At 36.5% G+C, this 21,482-nt stretch overlaps 1 protein-coding gene across 1 annotated transcript in view; it reads right to left on the bottom strand.

Moving 5' to 3' along the window:
- The window catches only part of NTRK3 (neurotrophic receptor tyrosine kinase 3), a 246,687-nt gene that overhangs the window by 19,243 nt on the left and 205,962 nt on the right, over positions 1 to 21,482 (bottom strand). Inside the window, exon 13 of the mRNA XM_053464460.1 lies at positions 9,480 to 9,610. Coding sequence (XP_053320435.1) covers positions 9,480 to 9,610 — 131 coding nt within the window. The remainder of the gene's footprint in view (positions 1 to 9,479; positions 9,611 to 21,482) is intronic.

Genomic DNA, 21,482 nt, shown 5'->3' with positions numbered 1-21,482 from the left:
CCTGGTACGGTCTCCAATATAGACTATATACACCAGTGTTATAAACTGATTGAAACAAAGTCGCTACAGTGTTAATATATGCACCTGTGTTACAAAATGGTAAAACAGACTGGCTGCTAGCGAGAAAAGCAGACACTCAAGCTGCTATCAAGAACTGCAAAGTAAGTGGACTCCAGCGCACAGTCCGGTAAACATAGTAATACAACAAGGCAACTGTCCCATCTTCCCAAGCGGAAGTAGGCACAAGCAAATGTTCCTCGCCAGGTTTTACTTACCAGCAGGCCAACAAGGTGCTGCTACATCATCTCAGTGTGTGATTGTAAGGAGGTCACATAATATCACTTGCCATAATGTAAGCCTTATGTTGATTTTAGGAGTGTAAATGGTTATGTGGCTTACTGCAGGCTTTACTTCATGCCATTGTAATCCCACTCTAGTCAAAAGCCAGTTTATACATGTTTCAGGAGACTCGTCTTATGGTTTTGCAAAGAAAACTTATACAGTAACCTATGCATCATCACAAAATGTGCAAACTGTAGAAAATAAACTCTTACTTGACAAACGAGTAAAGAATAAAACCAAATGCTTACACATTGATGATGATTTTTTGTCTTTACTGTTACAAGCTTATATTTGGTACATAAAATAGCACATCCAGCTTTTTATTGCAGGTATATATTTTAAATTGTTAGAATATATATATATATATATATATATATATATATATATATATATAGATAGAATATATAATAGAATATATTAAAAACATAATAGACTGCTCTTCAAAATCATTTATTCAAAGTTTGGGCCATTAGAAACATTTACATTTGTTTCCACATACTTTAAGTGTGTTAAAAATAATGAAATTTAAAGAAAGTCTTCTTGGCCTAAAAAAACCAATATATTTAATGACAAAGAAAAAAATGACAGCTAAACATGAGCAACAACAGCCAAGAAGGGTACAAAAAATAAAACCTGCCATTGTCACGAAGGGGTTATTTTTTTTGTTTTGTTTTTAAAAATAAAGTATTATAGGGCTAAGCACAGTACTATACATAGTATCTCAAGAGAAGGATGCATATTTATTGCTTTCATAATTGCAAAACCCATTGTGTCGTGGAGTCTTATTTGGCAGTATGTATCCTTTTTGGAACAGGTTTTCTATTTTCATAAAAGTACAAGATTTGCCAGAAACCCACACTTCGCTAAATGTCATATTTTCATGTAATTTTATTCTGATCATGATCATGATCTGTGAAAGTACATTTTTTAATCCCAGCCTTAAATCTGTCAAGAGTACATAAAAGGAGTTGATTTCTTTAGAAAAGTATTGCTTCAGGGAATATAAATTTATTGTTTTGCAACGGGGTAACAGGTCCTTCTACTGGTTAAAAGAGTTTTTACATGTAATGTCGAAAGATGGGGTAAAATTGTATATGTTTATAAAACAGAGGGGTTTATTCGCTGAAGTATATGTGTATAAGAGATTAAGATTTCAAATCGCAGAATTCACTGCACTTTTTAAATTATTAATAAATTGTTGTCCATTATGCCCTATGAGCTATTACTCATTGCGTCTGTAAAACGGCTTAAAGAGAAAAGGAACAATCTTTGACCCAAGAAATTAAAGGAACAGTCTATTGACCCAAAACATCCTGACAATACATGATGCATATTATAGTCCTTACTTAGTATGTACTTTAGTTTGCATTGTTTAGTTGTAAAAAAAAAACAAAAAAAAAAAACACTTACATGCTAAAGTTGCGACATGTCCACAACTGCAGTTTATCACCTCTTCTGCCGTGATTTGTGCCAGTTGTGGCAGAAAAAACAGTCAATCACCAGGGGAAAGTTGAAAAAATAGGGTGTCTCATTAGACTCCTAGAAATCTCACTTGAATCGGTGCTAGATATGTTCATTGCTAAGCAGGAGATGGGTTTCATGTATCTTCTGCCAGGCAAAGAGCTCTGGGGGGGGGGTAGAGCAAATGCATAGAGAGAATTCTGATGAACCAATAAATGCCTTAGAAAAATAAGGTAAAATATTAACCGGCACTCGGCTATTATATGTGATGGCTGGGAAGCTCTAGCTACAGCTGTTTCAGGCTGTAGTACTGTAAGAATATATGTCAGTCCTAAAGTATGAATTGTGGTCTTTGTTTCAGCACTTTTACACTAATTAAGAGCTGGAGGACACATTTAAATTGTGATTGTGTGATTCACATTGTTTGTAAATCAAAACAAAAACTAATATTTACTAATTTTCCATAAAAAATATTTTACAAGCATGTCCTGCCTATTATTATTATTTATATTATCTTTTATTTATATAAAAACAACAGATTAGGCAGCACGTCTTACAATACATATATTCAGGGTATATGATAAGACTAGAACTGAATCTAGAGGGCATGTGGGCAGGAGAAACATAAGGTAAGGAGAAAGGGTAGAAGCAGTGTGGGCTTCTCTGAAAAAGTGGGTTTTAAGATGTTTCTTGAATATTGAAAGGGAGGGTGGGAGTTGGAGGTTAGGTGATGTGGGCCTTATATGTCAGGATATGGCAACAGGGAGGCAGTGGAAGGTCTCACATAATAGGGAAGAGGAAGAAGCGAGTCGTGCAAGGAAGATAAGCCTAGCAGCAGCATTTTGGATAGACTGTAGAGGAGAGCGTTGGCAACCAAAATTGTGTTGCAATAGTGAAGACTGTAACAATATTGTAGGCATGTGCCCAAGGCCTTATATTTAGGAATTTAAATTCATTTTCTAACTACATTTAAATAGAAATGTACCCATCTATTCACTCGTGAACTACAACTAATACCTATTTGACATTTCTTTCATATCCAGAGCAATTCCCACAGGTCAATATTTATTAAATACCATAATACAATTGTTATTAAGAATGCCTTTCTGGCCCTGGCAATGTTCTTGGGAAATGCATTGAACTGTGCGAATTAAAATCAATAGGGAGTATCAGATTATCGAGAATGTCAGATTATGTGTTTCTTCCAGTAGAATGTGACATTGTCATTGTAATTACAGCATATTTCTGGCGCTTGTAATTTAATTAGCAGCCTTCAATAATTACAGAGGAAAATACATTTAATTCCAGGCCTTAGGCAAGTGTCAAGTGCTGCCCCTCACAAACATAGCGGACCAATCAATATCTGCTATTCAAATATTAAACTACCATTATTTCTCTCTTTGTTCACCCTTTGTATAACATTAAAGAAATCGCTTTAGGCAGTGGCCTAAATCAGTGCTCAAATCATGGCCACATCGATCATCTATTTGACCGAATCCTGTTTTACCAGAAATTAAACTTTTTCTAATATAGTGTGATAGTTGACACAGACAGAAGTGTTCTTAAGACTGCTGGTTTATAATCAATCATTCTTCAAATAAATGTATAAAGTGTGAATATGTTTATGGATTTGTGGTCCTATACTTGAAGTTGTGGGTTAGTTTTTGTTTTGCTTTGGGGGTCATTCCCCAAAAGGAGAGTTGGCAAGGACGCTTGCAGGGGAGTTTCAGTTTCAATTACATGACTACATTATATATTATGAAGGTCCAACCCTGGTGAGTTACAGGTAGACCCTGGCTGGTCCTGTATAATATATAGTCACATCAGTGAGATTTCTTCAAAACCTCCTTACATGGAATTTTCCAGTGTTGTTCGTTCTTAATGCATAGTGAAATGAGGGAGTTGAAACCACCATTCTCCTTCAAACTTTCCTAACATCTCTTTCTTTAGTGAATAAATCCATTATGTTGTTTTTATTTTTTTTGTGATGCTGTTCGAATTAGCTAATACTAAGGGTACTTAACTGGTAAGAGTAAAAACATAGAAGCTGTGTATATTTCCCATTTTACTAGATCCCATTATCACTACAATTAAATCATTCTCTGTCCTGTCATGGACTCCATGTCTGTTCAATGATTTCTTAACCAGTTTGAATGATTCCTCTAGGGTTTTTTCTTACCTCGTTGTGCATTCTGTGCCGTGCCCTTGGAGTTATCTTGACTGGGCACTTACTTCTAGGTAGAGTAGCCACAGTACTGAATCGTCTCCATTGTTAAACAATTTGGCTAACTGTGGACTGATGACAATGTGAACACTGAGATTATTCTGTAACCTTTTCCAGCTTTATGCAATCAGATTGTAGGTCTTTTGAGATTTATTTTCATGGTTCACATCAGCAGAAGCTTCTTGAGAATAGCAAACTGAAAATGTTTGATTTTTTTTGTGTCAGCTCTAAAACACACTTCCCAAAGTGTAGCTCTTAAAACACACTTCCCAAACGGTTTCATTGATTAGACATCACGTTTGCGAAACTCCTGACTCCAATTAGCTTTTGTTGAAGTGATTCGCCTAAGGGTTTCCATACATCCAACCCAGACTGTAAATGTTTTAATGATGAATTTAATATGGATAATGCAATCATTTAAGTGTTATTAGTTAAAACAGATTGTGTTTCTTCATTATTATAACTTAGATGAAGATCATATTTATGCAAATACCGTATTGGCTCGGATATAGGCCGCCCCCTTATATAGGCCGCACCCTAAAAGTTTGGTGCTTTTTTAAAGAAAAAGTTTTTTTCTTTAAAAAAGCACCAAAATAAACATGCTGCCACTCTGCCCCCCCCCAGATATGCTACCACTGTCCTCCCTCCCCGAGATATGCTACCACCGTCCTCCCCCCGAGATATGCTGCCACCGTCCTCCCCCCCGAGATATGCTGCCACTGTCCTCCTCCTCCCCCCCGAGATATGCTCCCACTGCCCCCCCCCGAGATATGCTGCCACTGTCCTCCTCCTCCCCCCGAGATATGCTGCCACTGTCCTCCTCTGCCCCCCCGACTTACCGGAGCAGACTCCCGGGTGTCTTGCGGGGCTGGCGGGGGACGTCTACGCAATATGCGTAGATGTCCCCCGCCGGCCCCCCAAGACACCTGGGATTCTGCTCCGGTAAGTCGGGGGTGGGCAGAGGTAAAACGCATCGTGCGGACGGTGCGCTTAGACAACCTCCCGTGCAGGCACCCCCCCCGTGGGAAGTGCTGGCAGGGGAGGCTGTCTGAGCGTATTGGGGAGTAGGATGCAGGTCCCCTGCACCGCTGCGGGGGATCTGTATCCTAACCCCGCTGCCTGCCCGGCGCCTGGGACTGCATGTCCCGGGCGTCGTGCGCTAGACCCCGAATATAGGCCGCACCCCCACTTTAAAGACTTAAATTGGGGGGAAAAAGTGCGGCCTATATTCGAGCCAATACGGTATATACATAAATACAGGTCATTCCAAAGGGTTTACTTTTTTGACACTGTATATAAGTTACCTTAACAATAATTTGTCATTTGTTCTGCTGATGTCCTTTTTGGTGAGCACAGCAATAATGTGATATTTATTAGGGAAATAAGCAAAATAATGCTGAAGTAAGCAGTCATTTGCCTTTTTTTAAAGCAGTCACAGACAAGCACTGTTTTCTCAAGTGAGAAATAAATCCTATAATCTTCATTGTCTGCCACAGCATCCTATGTGTGATTTTCTGCGTGCAGAGATTTAATGAAACTTATTTCTGTACCAAAACACATGCATTGTTGACACAAATTGTATTCGAAGGGAGTAAGCATATTCTACATCAAAAGCAAATGGGAGATAAAAATACATGCGCTATTTTTGTATTTTAACAAATTAAATATTACTTTGTTGTCATGTGTTGTATGGGTAGTGTAAGGAGATTATTTTTCACAAAAATACTCTACAGTAAAGTGGTTTAACCTCTTGTGCTCCAGTGGCAGATGAAGCCCTGCAGTGTGTGGCTGCCAGCAATGTAAAAGGGTGTATAAATGTAACGTACAGAAGCACAAATTCTGCTGGTATGTACATCATTGAGAGGGTTGCTAGCCTTAAGGTTCCAGGGCAGCCTACTTATCCTCAGTCTAGCTGCTTAAAACTACATACATTTATGCAGATGGTCACCTATATAACATTTAACAACACAAGGCTGTTGCTTTTAACATTTATCATTAAGATCATTAAATATGTTAGTGATAGGTGCTCAGAACAGCCCCGAAGGGAAAGAATGGGATGGAGGGGCCACATGAATAAAGTGCTGGACAGGTACCCAGTCTCCTTTTAATCTAACTGTCCTCGCTAGAGATAAAATTGTGTCAGGTAAGGGTTAATACCCCAATGGCACGTAAGGGCCAGATATGGGAGGGCGGTAAATGAAAGTCTGTCTGAAGGAGTACAAAAGGGAAGCCTTCAAGGGCATTTAATAGCTTTTTATTTAAAGGAAAGAATTGTCCATCCATCCCTCCCCATAGCTTTTGGAACCGAGTGCTCAGGTTTAAGGCTTGTACGGTGCAAGAGTTAACCATCTTGTTGGGCAGAGTGGATGGGCCGAATGGTTCTTATCTGCTGTCACTGTCTATGTTTCTCTCTCTCTCTCTCTCTCTCTCTCTCTCTCTCTCTCTCTCTCTATATATATATATATATATATATATATATATATAGGAGTGGCTGCCCATGTTGCAGAGAGGCGTAAGCACAGGGCTTTTCATGGGCCCTTGCCTTTGTGATTCCAATAGTTATGTAGCTGCTGGGGACACCAGCAGTTCGACCAGGGATACAGGTGGATATGCCCATACCAACCAGTAGTTACATTGGATATAATTTGGTATCGTTTGGTTGATGGTGTACAAGGAACAGGTAAAAGGTTAATGTTAACTTTTAAAAAGTGAAATCTTAATGCAAAAACTTTTGTTTTAGTGTCATATTTCATAGCTCATCATCTTGTCTTTGGAATATTGAAATATTTTCTTTCCTCGCTAAGGATCATGATTTGTTTAGATGCTTTCTCTGTTAGCAATGGTTCTTTGGCAATTGTCATAGATATGTATTCTGGGCTATTAGAACATCCTATACTTTATTAGAAGCATATTGACTCAAGGCTTATTTCAAGTAAAATAAGATGCTTTGTTGTCCTGCCTAGCGATACAGTTTTTGTGCTTTGCTAAATATTTCACATTTCTTCTTGGTTTTACGTTTCTGGTAAATTACATCAGTCTTTCGTAGAAAAATTGAATATTGTAATATATTAAATATATATTAATAAGTGCAAAACAAAGATAGCATTTTCTGAGTTCCTTTAAGGATGATTCTGATTTGCATCCAAATAACTCTAATTACTAGAGCCTTTCTAGTGCTAGTAAAAATAACAAAAATGCTATGTTGTCTAACATGCAGAAAACAGCATTAGCAGCTGATGGAGAAATGGACCATGTTGAAATGTAGCCATGCCCTCATAAGCCTTTGCTAAAGTGTACTTGGTCCACCATGTCTCTACTGATCAGATCAGTAAATTAGTACTTGTTATACATTATACCGATTTCATATTTTTTATTGAAGGATATGTTTTGGTTTATATTGGTAGGGGCCATATTACATGCAGTTTTGTATGCACAGTTTTCTTTGATATCCAGGGTTAGGCTTTAGACTGCTAAATCAATGCATTGTCCCTGGCACATGGGATGTAAACAGTATAATGGACACAGTTGCCTTACAAAGTGACCATCTCTACTTTAATTTCCTTGCTTCTCTTGTGGTATGCAGCCCATTGCTTTGTCTTCCAGCCTGAATCATAGAATCATTTCACTTTAATTACCCATTGTCTGGGGATACACCATGACCAAGAATATTTAGATGGATGATAGCTACATTTTGCAGATGGGAAAGCATCCATCCTTATCTTGCACAGTCTATTACTTTTAGTTTATATCTTTATACTGATGATGTTACTCCTTTCAAGAAAATAGTTTTTCTTCCCTGAACCTCGATGTGATGTGTTAAGGCATAGTGAGTTTTATGCTTTTAACGTACTTTCTAAAAGGTAGCAGAAAAAAATGGTGCGCTTGATGGATGGGATTGTGCCAAGAAAACCGTCTGTCATTTAAGAATCAATCCCAATTTATAAGCAATGTGAAATGTTCTTCTGTTTCAATAAAACATAATTGTGTAATAATTATGGTGTGTCTATAAATACATAATTTATACAAAACAAAGCCTAACATTTCTGTTGGAAGTAATCCATACATCTAAATTATTGGCAGCGATTACATGTTACGTACATCTGGCATTTATCTGAAAACACCTATCTGACTTCCAGTTACTGAAATATTGTGCTGTGCCCCAGTGTAGTAATCTCCAACTAACATTATGGTCCAATGACTCTTACCCATTGTCCATTTATTGTGATTGCATATTTCCTTATGGATTTAAGTAGTACGCACAGGTATTTTATTTTTACTTTATAAGTATTGCTATCATCACTATTAAAAAAAAAAAAAAAAAAAAAAAAAAAGCATACCAGCCTTAGCCACAGGATACACCACTGACCTTTTTATTATCATTAATGATATGGACAGGTTGCCCATTGAATGTCTGTCATGAAGCAAGACAAAGGTAGTTTAATTTCAAGCCAGTAATTAGGGATGGAGAAACACTGGTTGATTGTTTCTTGTGAATACATAATTACTTTGCCTAAAACAATGACTTACGAGGTTCTGAAAGTATATTAAGAATTAAGTGACTAAGGAAATGGATGGTCACAGAAAATCATTTTGCTTGGACACGGCCCCTCTGTAAATATCAATATTCTAGATAAAAGTCAGCTAAGGTAGCAATATAGAGACATATTGTATAATTTTACTCTCCTTCCCAGTAACTTCTGCTTTCAAACACTGTTTGCTATTTTTTTAGGTCTTTTTTTAAGAAAATCATAAGTACCAAAGTCAATTGCTCCTCCAGGGGCCAGTGGTAATTACTCATTTTGTTCACAGCTAAATACAACTCACTCTTATCTGCCTTCGATCAGAATCCTATTAGTGAACAACTCTAGTTTCAATTACCAAAGGCTTAATTTTATGGTCACATTTTGTAATCTGGAACATTAAGAAATTATTATTAAATCATCTCATCATCTTCTATTGAGGTTTCCAAGGTAAAAGACTGGCTACTCATAGACTAAAGTCCATCAGGATATATTGTCATATGGTTCCTAATTCACGTCACCTATTTGCTTATTAACAAAACAGAAGTGTAAGATTGATTTTTGTCAATGATTTCTCGATCAATTTTAAAACCTAAAATGTTTTTGCTGTCACCCAAATGGTGACAATATTCTTTTTTTTGGATTAAGAACTAAATTTACACAAGTTAATATCTCCTTGAAACACGTTTTTATGAATCGAAGATTATTGTTGAGATTTAGTAATCAAGTGACACTTAATTGCAAATTATACAAAATATAACAATATAGCAAAAACATAATTATATTATACTTACAGAAATGTAATTCTGATGTGTTGTATTTTTTCAGATGTTTTATTAAGGTATTTACTATAAATAAATATGCATTAAATAAATATGCTTCCTGATTATTGTCTGGTTAAATAAAAGTAAAGTATATTCTGCCATTATTACCTTGACAGCAACAAGCATCTTGTCTTTGGTGGGACTTAGGTTATAGCAGTCAGCCAAAAACACCTTCCCAAATGCTCCTTCACCAAGTTCTCTCTTCAGGACAATATCTCTCCTCTTAATATAATGAACATCTAAACAAAAAGAACAACAAATACACAAAACAGAAGTCATTGGAAACTGTTGAAGCATGATGCAGATGAAATGCAATTAGTATCTATCTATCTATCTATCTATCTATCTATCTATCTATCTATCTAGAAGCAGAAGTATCACCTATAGATTAATAATGCACCTGTGATACATTTGTTTTAAGTACTTTGTTTTAGTATGATGTTTGTATCTCTTTCTTTTTGGCGTTTGTACTATTTTAGCCAACTGTCTCTGATGAGTAGTTATTGAACTTGGTCTCTGCTAGTACAGTTTCCAGTTCAAATGTTTCAGAACATTGTTATTCTGTAGCTGTATCCCTGGTATATTTCCATGCCACTTTTGTGTTATTGATTTCTGAATGCCTTTAAAGATATCTGCATAATATTAACTTCGTGGCAGGAATACAATATCTCACTCACACAGACAGCAGTATACAAAAAGCAGGTTATAGGACATTCTTTTATTTCTCCCGCCCCCCTATTTAGTACATTTGTTATATAATAAGATTTCAATATATCGTTATGACTTAAATTATGCTATTTTGGCAAATATTCTATACAAAGCCGATTTGTTCAGGAATTAAATATATTGTTATGACTTAAAGTATGCTATTTTGGCAAATATTGTAAAAACCTTTATTGGGAATTATTACAATAAATGTACATTATAACATCACAGTAAGGCTATATACACACCCTTTTTGTTTATTGATCTATAAACATACGGAAAAGGAGGCAGATGAGAACCTTTTCAGTCATCTAGTCTTCACGTTTTCCAATCTAACTTAAAGAATAATATGCGTTTGTTTTTCAGTAGAGCTTATGCTTTTATTCCTTAGCTGTGTGAGGTATGATTGAACACATAAATTAATCTTAGGACCTTGATGAACAACTTCATTGTGACTGGACCATTTATCTGGAATATAATACAGTTCTCTTTCCTGTGAGTTTATCATAACCTATTGTATTATATTCCAGCGATAATATATCAGATTTTTTTCCAACAAAGTATGAACCAACCTTGAACGTTATAGCATGGCTTCGATGCAGAGCCTTTGTAAGTACTACACACTCTATGGGGTAGGGGAACGAAACAGAACAGCCATCAGAACTATACGCAATACCCTAATAAATAAAGCTGCCTGCCAAGTTGCTAAGACTAAAACTTACCTTGCCATCTTTACCACTGCTACGTCCAATCTGCTAACCTTTTCGAAAAGTAGTCCATCAAGTCTAAACTTAGAATTGACAGCCAAGTTGGTTAATTATATATATATATATATATATATATATATATATATATATATATTGGTTACATGATCAGGAAGTCTGCAGTGTGCCGGATGAAATCATTTAGTAAACTGGTACACACGCCTTCCAAAGCATCAGCATTCCCCTGTTTTCTGCTAACTATACGCGAGCCGAAATAATGGAACGATACATCTGTGCAATTACAGGCCTGACATTTTCCTTATCTGCAGCAGCTGCGTGATGTCAACCAGCTTGTAAGTTTCCTATTATCCTGTATGTAATATATTTACACAGCACTTTTGTGTCTGGAATTTTCCTTATGTGGAATGTGCTCTTGTATCTAGATTCTAAGGCTCAGTCAATTTCCAATTTCACTATAAGCAGGATGACCAAATACTTCCTTCTACTTTGAGGGGCAATAAAAAGATGTGTTTTTGTATGAATATTTGGAGTACTACTCATTTACCAAGCTATCGTAAGTGGCCTTATGAAAAAACGTAGATATTCAGTTGATAATCTACTCTGACAAATAGGTGGTGCAGCATGAGTGTCAGCATGAGTATGGCATGAGTATGGCATGAATGTCAGGTGTGTACATTCTGGCACTGACCTGAGTGTATCAGATACATTGATTTTATAGCTCCCTGGGCTGGTCAAGGGAAATTAGAGGATCTCGCCAACAGATCCACAGTGGGGCAGCTAAGTGGGATGATGCCCAAAAATGTGGACTGTTCACTGAAAAAACATGATGCTTGAGAATTATGCAATTACACACACCAACATTGCAAGTGTAATAGAAAGCAGTGCACCTTCAACTCAGTACTTAAACTCATGCACTCTAGCTCTCGTCAGTCATATGTAAATATTAACTTAAACAATTCTGTTTTAGAATGTCTCTATTTAGCATGCTTACAATTTGATCGTCCCCGGTGCATGCAGCCAGTCTGGGTAAGGGACTTTGGGTTGGATATATTGTCATCAAGTAGATCTGACGCTCATATGTATGCACCCTTTATACAAAATGTTTTCACTACCTACTGTTTTTTTTTTTACAAGTTGAATGCTTTCCTTTAGCATAGTCCTAGGACTCATGTAGTTATCTTTGTGGCTGTTGTGTGGTCACAGTGTGTTTTAATCCTCTCAAGCTTTTATGAGGTTAAGAGTAACGTTTAAATCACAAAAAAACCCTTTTCAGGCATACTCAAAGTTTTAGTTAAAATCCATAAAAAAATATCAAAGAAACAATCTAGTGAAATTAATTACTTCAAAAAAGATTTTAGAAGAACCACCCATGGACTGATTTTTTTCTTTTTCACAGGGATTAAAAAGACGGCCTTACAAAGTTATATGTGGGTGTATAAAAAAAGAAGTAAAATAGCACACTGAGGAATAATTTCAACCTTGCAGTGTTCATGTGCTAGAAATCAGCACAAAAGTTAGCAATGTGTGCTTCCAGTGATAAGGCTTGCGGTACTGAAACAAGATAGCACTTTTGTGCGATAGAGAAATCAAATCTTCACATGGCTTAGTACTAAGTAAAAAAAAAAACACAAAAAAACTCTCTAAATATTAGGCATTCTGTATTTTTATGTTCACCAGAATATTGCATTTGGTAAGATAGACTCCCATAAACGAGACTACCTTTTTGGCAGTGCATGAAGGGCTTTTTTCCAAGGCTCATGCCTTCCTCTGGACAATGGGTCATCTATGTGTCCAACAACCATTGCATTTTGTGTCTACTCCCCGTGGAGCACCTTACCATGGGGCACAAGGCGAATGGGGGATACAGCTGAGAGCAGGGGCATACCATGGCACCAGGGGCCAATATTGGCACCCCTCACTTTAAAATGTAAAAACACCCACACAATTAGCTAAATGAAATTGATGCTAATTTTCTAGATCTATAGATCACAGCAACTGTTTGACTGGAGTCATACGCAAACCTCTGTCTTTTCAAGAAATTGCAGTACAATGACTATCAATTTGATTGTGATGAGCTCTGTGTTCTAAAAGGAGAATGGAATTAATGTGTTTTATTATCTTGATATATGACTGCACACAGTTTCTAGTAGAAGCAATCCACTGAACTATGATATTGATGTCAAGCAACATAAAAGATGGTTGCCCATGAACATTGTACTTCCCATAGAAAATATTATTCACTAAATAACATGCCGCACGTAGCTGATCACAAATCTGTTATCCATCAGTGAATGTAATTCTGTTGTATCACTGTTTTCATGTTTCTACTGAGGGTGGAAGTTCAAATATAATACATATTAACAGCTATTAGTAACAACACTGGTTGCTATAAAATAGGGAACATTTTTTTAGAAGCCAAACTAAATATTTCATCTGCTGGTGGAATTTTCAGAATATTATGTGTATCTCTGTATCTTCCTATAAGGAGCACCAGAAGGAGAGTTCTAGGGACAAGCCTGGGGAGGTGCCCGGGTATGCCCTTAAACATTTTATGGTTCCCATAATTAACCATTGAAGTATGTGACTGCGTGGCCACATACAGACTGTTACCCTTAGAAGAAGGCACTGTTCTACATACCTTTCAGACTCTTAAACAGTGGATTGTGTGTTTACAACATGCTTCACTATAAAGCTACAGAGCTTTCCATAATAGAATATATATACTAAAGTATGCATAGCGGGGGCAAAAATACAAAGCTATTTGTAGCTTTGGTATTTAACTCACATTGAGCTTGTCAGCCAAAGAATAACCTTTATTGTTTAGACCACTGGCACCATTAAGTTATTTGGGTCAATAGAAAACATAGCAATAGGTCACCTAGAACAGAATGTTGTCTCCCTTATTCTTGATGTTCAGAAAACAATAACTAAAGTTTTTGTCTGAAAAAATAGTATCTCTGTGCTATAAATGCATGTAATTTTAGCTGTGGGATTGTTCTCATCAAAAGGTCTTATATTAGCGATTTGATCCTCCTACTTCTATGTCACTATGAGCTCTGTTGACATTCATGTTTGGGACTTTTCAATTGCTCTTCTGTTGAATTTCTTTTGCTCTTGTTATTTTGGATTGCTCTTGTACTGGAGCCTGTGTATCCGTGCTACGAGTACTCTGCTGGCCAAATTGAATTATATACTCTAGACTGTATTTCAAGATATCCTTGCAAAATAAACCTTTTGTAAGTTTTTGTTTTCTACAACTGTAAAAAAAAAATTAAAGAAAAACAAAATAAGTATTTTACAGACATCCAAGTATATTTTGCCATGATATATAATACCATTGTCTATAAGTAGCTGGTCACAGATACGTAACAAGATCTTAAAACTCGCCTTACCAACAGCCTGTTCAGTAACAGAGTTGGACATAAATACATCTTCCTCTCATTGTATATACCAAGGAGGTAAGGGCTCATTTAAACATTCAAGAGCAGTATCCAAAGAGCCTATGATATGGTTCTACTTATATTCAGTATATATTACATTTCAAGGAAAATGTGAATGTAACTGAGTTATAGTTTATCATCTTCACTATGCATTATGAAGAACCAACACCAATGTGCTTCTGCAAAAATGCCCGAAGTAACCAAATCAGAGCATTATAGAAGACCAACTCCTCAAAAAGGTCTATGCATTGTACAGTTTCAATTCAGATCTTCTGGTAGGAGAAATCCCACATAATGATGTCAGTCACTCCCAGGCCTTATACGTTTCAAGCCTATGGGGGTATAAATGTAGCTTTCAATTTCAAAAAATATCAAATAATGTACATATTGAGCGTATTTTTTATATTAGGTTATATTTTTTTGAAAATTGACTGAATTGTTTGCAAACAGGCAAGAGATATTTATCTTCACATTTTCCTTTGATCTCCATATTGCAACTAGTTTTCAACTGCATTGCAAAAGCAGAGATTATTTTTATAACATTAATTAATAGACATGAGATGTTACAACTGCTAGATAAATTATGAGCCTTCTATTTATTCTATATCTATATCCCTTGTTATATTCCGTCTGGATTATTACTGGATTATAACTCCCTAATAACTGGTCTCCCCCTCTCCCGCCTTTAACCACTAGAGTCCATACTCAACACTGCAGCTAAACTAATCTTCCTTCCCCACCATTTATCATCTGCTGCTGTACTATCGCAATTGCTCCATTGGCTCCCCATACCCTCAAGAATTGAATCCAAACTTCTGTCTCTGACCTACACAGCCTTTAACAACTCAGGACCCATATATATCTATACTCTCTTATCCAAATGCATCCATTTTCTACCATCATTACCCCTCCTACTCCCATATTCAGCATTTCACATGTGCTGTACCACTTCTCTGGAAGTCCCTTCCACGTTCTGTCAGACTTTCTCCCTCGTACACAACTTTCAAAAGTTTTCTGAAAACCCAACTTTTTTCCAGAACCGTACAAACCTTTCTGCCTAACACTAAGCCAGGATTCTAATCAAGCCATCTGGATGACCAACAAACCCTACAAATCACCCCGAGTCAATCAACTCATCCAAGCAGTCATCTCCTACTGTTTCACTTCCCCCTCAACTACTGACTGCATTGTAAGCTCGCAAGAGCAGGGCCCTCTTCTCGTTTTTGTATCAGTTTGTTATAATGTGTGGTTTTAAGTTATTTAACCTTTGTAACAGTGTTACAGAATTTGGTGGTACAAAAATAAATGTAATGCAACATTCTACCACACAAACCGTTCTTAACCCCTTAATGACAAAGCCTGTATATGTGCGGGCTCAAAATACAATTGTTTCAATTGTCCTTAAGGGGTTAATATACTGTGTGGGTATATATATATATATATATATATATATATATATATATATATATATATATATATATATACACCTGTTTTTAGAATATTACTATTTTTAGAACGGTAATTTACATAGTCTGAGAGGGTAACAATGTTGTTATCTCTGTATAGCAAGGTCTCTAAGATGTTTAGATGTATCAGGTATCTTACATTTTCACAGTGGAGAACTTGACTGTCGCAGTCACTGGCCTTCTCCTGTAGATACCTGCAGCAGAAATCCGTTACCCACTGTGCGAGTGCTAAATTTGGATCTCCGATGTACGTCAGACATGCTGTTTATTTGTTTCACGTCATCCTGTAGACTTTTCTTAGCTAAACACATGTCACCTGTCTCGTATGGATCTAACAATGTTCTTTCAAAAGAAATCCCAGCTTGCTGTCTATTCATTAAACAAACATTTTACAGGCTGAAAAAGAAACCGCTTGAATGGCAATTTGCTGATAGTAAGTCACCATGAATTCTACTCCCCATCAAACCTCATTAAGGGGGAATTGTTATGTTGCTCACCTGGTATAGTGCAAAATAAAAGACATAGTGTAAAAAAAATGATTGTTGGGGATTTCAGAAAAAAAACATTCCTGCTGTTGCAGAAAATATATATTCCCAAATGTTTGTACGTTTGTGAAGAATAAAAATTCTGTCTGATATTGTAAAAAAATGGCACTTGATTTATGTCATCAATGAGTGAATTTAGCTCAACTGTTTCATTGTAAAGGAAAGTTTGACAAATCATTTGCCCTTTTATTCACATGATGGTCAGCAAGTAAATTAATAGATGTCTGTCACGAAAGATCTAATGCGACAGAAGCAAATAGCCAGCTGCTGTTATCCGTTATGTATCAGGCGTAACATTTTACCTGTGTAAAAAAGACAACTGGAACCTTGATGTACCTTTAAGAACTTCAGTATTCAAAGACTGCGACATGGTAGAGTGTTACGATCTCCCTAATTAACACTTAATGTAATAATACGGTATCACTGAGCAAGGTGTTGTGTATCATCCCTAAAAACTTGCGCTTGCAGCCTTCAACGACAAGGATGGACACCCTTTTCTTTGAGGTGCTGCTTCATGTAGACTAAATATAAAATACATGCTATAGCATTTTAAACCAAGAAAGTTAGATAGTTCAGCCATTTCCTGATATAGAACCAAAACAAAGAAACAAAACACTAGTTTCCTCTTCCTTTCCAATGATCTCTGTATAGATGGCTTGACTACAGGGAAGCAATGAATGAAGTGACACCAAATTAATGAGACAAGATGTGACACAAATAAGAAATTGTTTCAGGGTGGCTACTGAGAATTCAATAGTTCTAGTATTGCTGTTTCTATTCTGTCTCATTTAGTTATACAGTGAGGGAATTTAAACAAATGTGGAATAGACGTAAATCTACTTAAATCTTAGACAAGGATAAGGACTGAGTCTCTACACAATGGGCAGACTAAATGGTTCTCTGCTGTCAAATACTATGTTTCTATGTTTTAAAACTGTTCTATCCAGTAATATAAGAGAAACCATCAGGAAACCATGACCACTATCATCTGTACACTAATCATTTGACACCTTTCAAGGTAAATTAACCCTTTAATGTCCATCTTTGCTATAATGAGAACGAACCCTGATCATAGCTTTAAGATGCATAACATACATATCATAAACGTGTAAGTAAGACATTACATGTTATATACATTACAGGCGTCTGTACCTTTTCCCATGAAATCTAAGCCCTTAAAAATTATTTTATCAACTTTCAGGCGTGGCAAATTAAAGTACTTTAGACACATGATGAATGGATGAACTGAATTGTACAAAGCTCTCTGGTAATATGTACATTCTGCTTTCTTGTGATGATGCATATCATTTGCTTCATCAAGGAATGAATATTGATGACCTATGAATATTCCTGGCAAACACAAATGCTCTATGCAGCTGGGTTTTTTTATACCGTCTGCCAAGAGATTTTCCTTAGTGTCTTGCTTGACAGAGCAGCCTTTGATCACCTCTAATACTAAACCAAGACATTAAAAAGGAATCACATGGTCCAGCGGGCAGAGAAAGCCTGCTCGACTCAAAGCAGTATGGGGAAAAAAGCACTTTCCAGTGCTGCCCAGGATAATTTCTTTTGTTTTTCAGCTGCAATATTTAAAATATTGTAAAAGAGATTTTCTGTTGCTTGCTCATGTAAAACATACATTTACAATGAGAAAAGAAAGTCCAGGAATAAATGTTATAATTATTGCATGGCCCATTAGTTTAAAAGCTGCTTGCTAGGACTAAATAGTAATGGAAAAGCATTGGAAAACAAACAAAAAGTGATTGCAAAATACAGAAGGCACTTAAGAGGGGCAAACGGTAAATTGAGGGTGGAAAACCAAAAGCTAAGGTACTAAGAACTACAATTTTTAGATAGGAAAATGGAAATCATATATTCGTGATTTTCACTACTTATGATTATAATGGGAATAAAATAGTCCTTGCTGAATGATCTTATGAAGTAGTAATTGGTTGTTAGTGGCGCATGAGGGACTATCTTTCCCATCTTAGGCTGTAGAGCAGACTTTCATGTCTTCCTTGTCCTGAAGCAGATGGAAGCTATTGGGTTTTTGTTTGATAGGACACATAGTGTAGTAAATAAGGAGTTAATTTACTAAAGTGGCAGTTGGCAAGAGAGTTGTAGTTTTAACTCCTTCAATTCATTAAAGAATAGTCCTCTCTGGAAGAGTTGGGGAGGCTGGGTGTACATAATCCATACAATATTTGTTAAGGTGAATTTACTGAATGCTTACTGATTTAAATATCCTTCATATAGGACCATCTAAGTAATGCACGGAGCAGATGATTACTAGGGTCTGAATTTCATATTGTAGTAAGGTGTTCCTAAACTGAAACTGTAACTCCCTTTATTTGTAGCTCCCTTTATTTGTAACTTAACCGCAAAGTTTGGTAACCACGTTCAGCTAGTGACACTTCAAGCAAAGAACCAGACTCACCAGGCGGTCGGAAACATGAAATAGGTTTGGCATGCACGGACTCATTCATGCTTATTACACACACGCTAGTCTTGACACTAACACTGGCCAGGCACACTTAAGAGGAACTGATATAATACAGACTGGCTTTGTCTTTCAAAGAGGAAATGTCACATTTCAAAGGCCTACATTTTAATTATTCATTATTCCAATTTGTGTAAGTATTGTGAAACGCATCACACAATATAAGCTAAGTGACCATTTCAAATAATACAATATTCTTCACTTATTCAGATGGGCTGCGCAAACTGTTCTGTATATTGGACTTTCCTCAAGGTGTCTTCAGGAGAATCTGGAAATTGAGTGAGGCTGCAAGGTAATTTTCTGTCACTGAAGTTTAATGCTCTCCCATCACCAAACTACGATTACTCACTAAATTCTGCATCACCCACCATTATTTAAAGGAAGACATTGATGAATAATGCTGGTTAAAAGCTACATTACATATCATGTGATGGTGTCAATGAAGACATCTTATACTTTGGTCAGGATGATTTATGTCTCAAATGGACAAGGTACATATACAGTATATTTAGAAACCATAGTTGCTAATGAAGAACAAAAATGTGTGTTATCAATGAAAAAAAAATAGAGAAAGCCTTTTTACGCTATAGTCAGTTCAAGTACGTCATTGAATAGCAGGGTGATGATGACGCAATGCAGCTTTTGGCTTGGGCTGCTAGTACAGTATATTAACATATCTAGGTCTGAATTGTAAGTTATTGGTATCAGAAAGAAGGCATAGTAAATTAACTTCAACATTATCTCCTTAATACAATGGCCTATAAAAAAGGAAAGTGGATGCTACCAAGCCAATAGTTCAAAGAAGAAATAGCGTAGAGAAATAAAGGTGGCCCCTCTTTTTGGTACTCGGGAACCCATGCCACTAGCCTCTTCTACTTATACCATATTTATTATCATTTGGTAAGAGTATGTCAAATAACATATGGGTTTCTTCAGCCTAATGAATTGATTTCAGATATGGTAAAGAAGAACAATATGTTTTAACAGAGGCAAAGAAGTTGCTTGGTATCCTTTATTCCTGATGAGATATATGCCTCAATTTTTGCATTGTATTTATATTTAAAAAAGTATATCCAACTGTATCGTATTGTTTCACACTGTATCTAGTTGGTTCTGGTGTAATGTACATTGTTTTAGTTTTGTTTTTTAAACCAAGTGATGAAGGCGAATTCTGATCCTTAAACATAATAGAAATATGAAATGCAAAATAGATACCCAATGCCAATTGCTAGAAATAATCACTAACATACCGATGTATTATGTTCTTCATTGTTAGGTCCCTTGTGAACCTCCATTTTGCTGGCTTTTACTAAACTATTTTCACTGACTTCTATATTCCCCAACATACATGATTTATAACCGTAAGGCACATTAGAGGTGCCATTAATGTATACTGTTTGGCAAGATTTATTAACACAGTGCAGTAAGCTGCAAAAGTCTGTCTCTGCCAGTAAGGTTAAGTTAAATGATCTGTGACACATTCAGCTAATAATAAAGCTTTTAAAAAGATGAAGATATTTTTTTCCGTATAAAGCAAATTCATCACTATTTCATTCAAACAGGACAGTTTGCTCATTAAAAGCCTTTTCTGTAAATCAGTGTCAGTGTTCCAATGTGCTTTCTTGCATATCCATACAGCATACACACGACTCAAATAGTATGGTGATGTCCTGAACTATCAAGGATCTGAGGAAGGTTATATTTAAGATATAGCTACTTTGCTAATATATATACATTTATATACAGCATGGAACCTGTCTTTGTAGAAAATTAATACAAAATGCAATACTTCTTGTTGAAAGGAAACATTTTACTCAAAGGACCTATATAAACATATACCGTATATATTTTTTAAATAAGAGCCCATGGTACCTCAATAAAGCTGAGATATATGACTAAAGGTTCTCTAACTTCTTCTAAGTCACCAGCAACTTAACAACAGAGGTAGAAGAATGAGAAGGAATAATCATGCAGGTCCTAATTACAGGGAGCCATGACAGCTGCTCCCATGGTATACAAATTCTTAAACACAGTTGTTTGGGTGTATTTAATATACATAACTATAAAATATAAGATTTGGAAAAAAGAAAGTAATCCCCATTTCTGAAGGCTGTACAAGTTAAGTTGTTGTCTAGACTAGATTTATTTTATAGCGAGTCACCAGAACGAGGAATCTGCACACACACCACAGGAACTCAGGTGCTTAACTGTGCCAGGAAGGGTCAGCTCCCCAGTAAATCAAAATAGAAAAAGGCTCCAGGCACTCAAGGAGGATACAGACCTGTGAGGTCGAAACGTTGTTGTCCTTCTTCTTCAATAAACCTGCCTGAGTGGAACCCTTGAGTGCCTGGAGCCTTTTTCTATTTAGATTTATCTTATAGTCACAGTTGTGCGTTGACAATGAATTGTAAAAATCTGGGAAATGAAAGCAGTCCCTTACGGGAGAGAAATAAGGATTGGGGGAAAAACAACCCATCTCTGAAAATGGGTGGAAAAATAGCACTTTCTGCAGCAGAAAAACTCCCATTGTGTCTCTGTGGTTGAGTTCCCACTGATATATATGTCATGAGTACCATGGAGTAAACATTGCTCAAATGTTCATGATGTCTCAGGTGATGTTGTGTGTGGCGTGTGGCTGTTACTATCCACTTTCACGCTCATCAATGTTTCAGCGGAGGTTACCACGCAAGCAGATGAAAGACAAGGAGCAGCTTGCCCAGGACTGCTAAT

The sequence above is a fragment of the Spea bombifrons genome, chromosome 4 (assembly GCF_027358695.1).
Source record: "Spea bombifrons isolate aSpeBom1 chromosome 4, aSpeBom1.2.pri, whole genome shotgun sequence".
Classification (NCBI taxonomy): Eukaryota; Metazoa; Chordata; class Amphibia; order Anura; family Pelobatidae; genus Spea; species Spea bombifrons.
The sequence above is the reverse complement of the archived record's forward strand: the minus strand, read 5'-3'. Positions and strand labels throughout refer to the sequence as shown.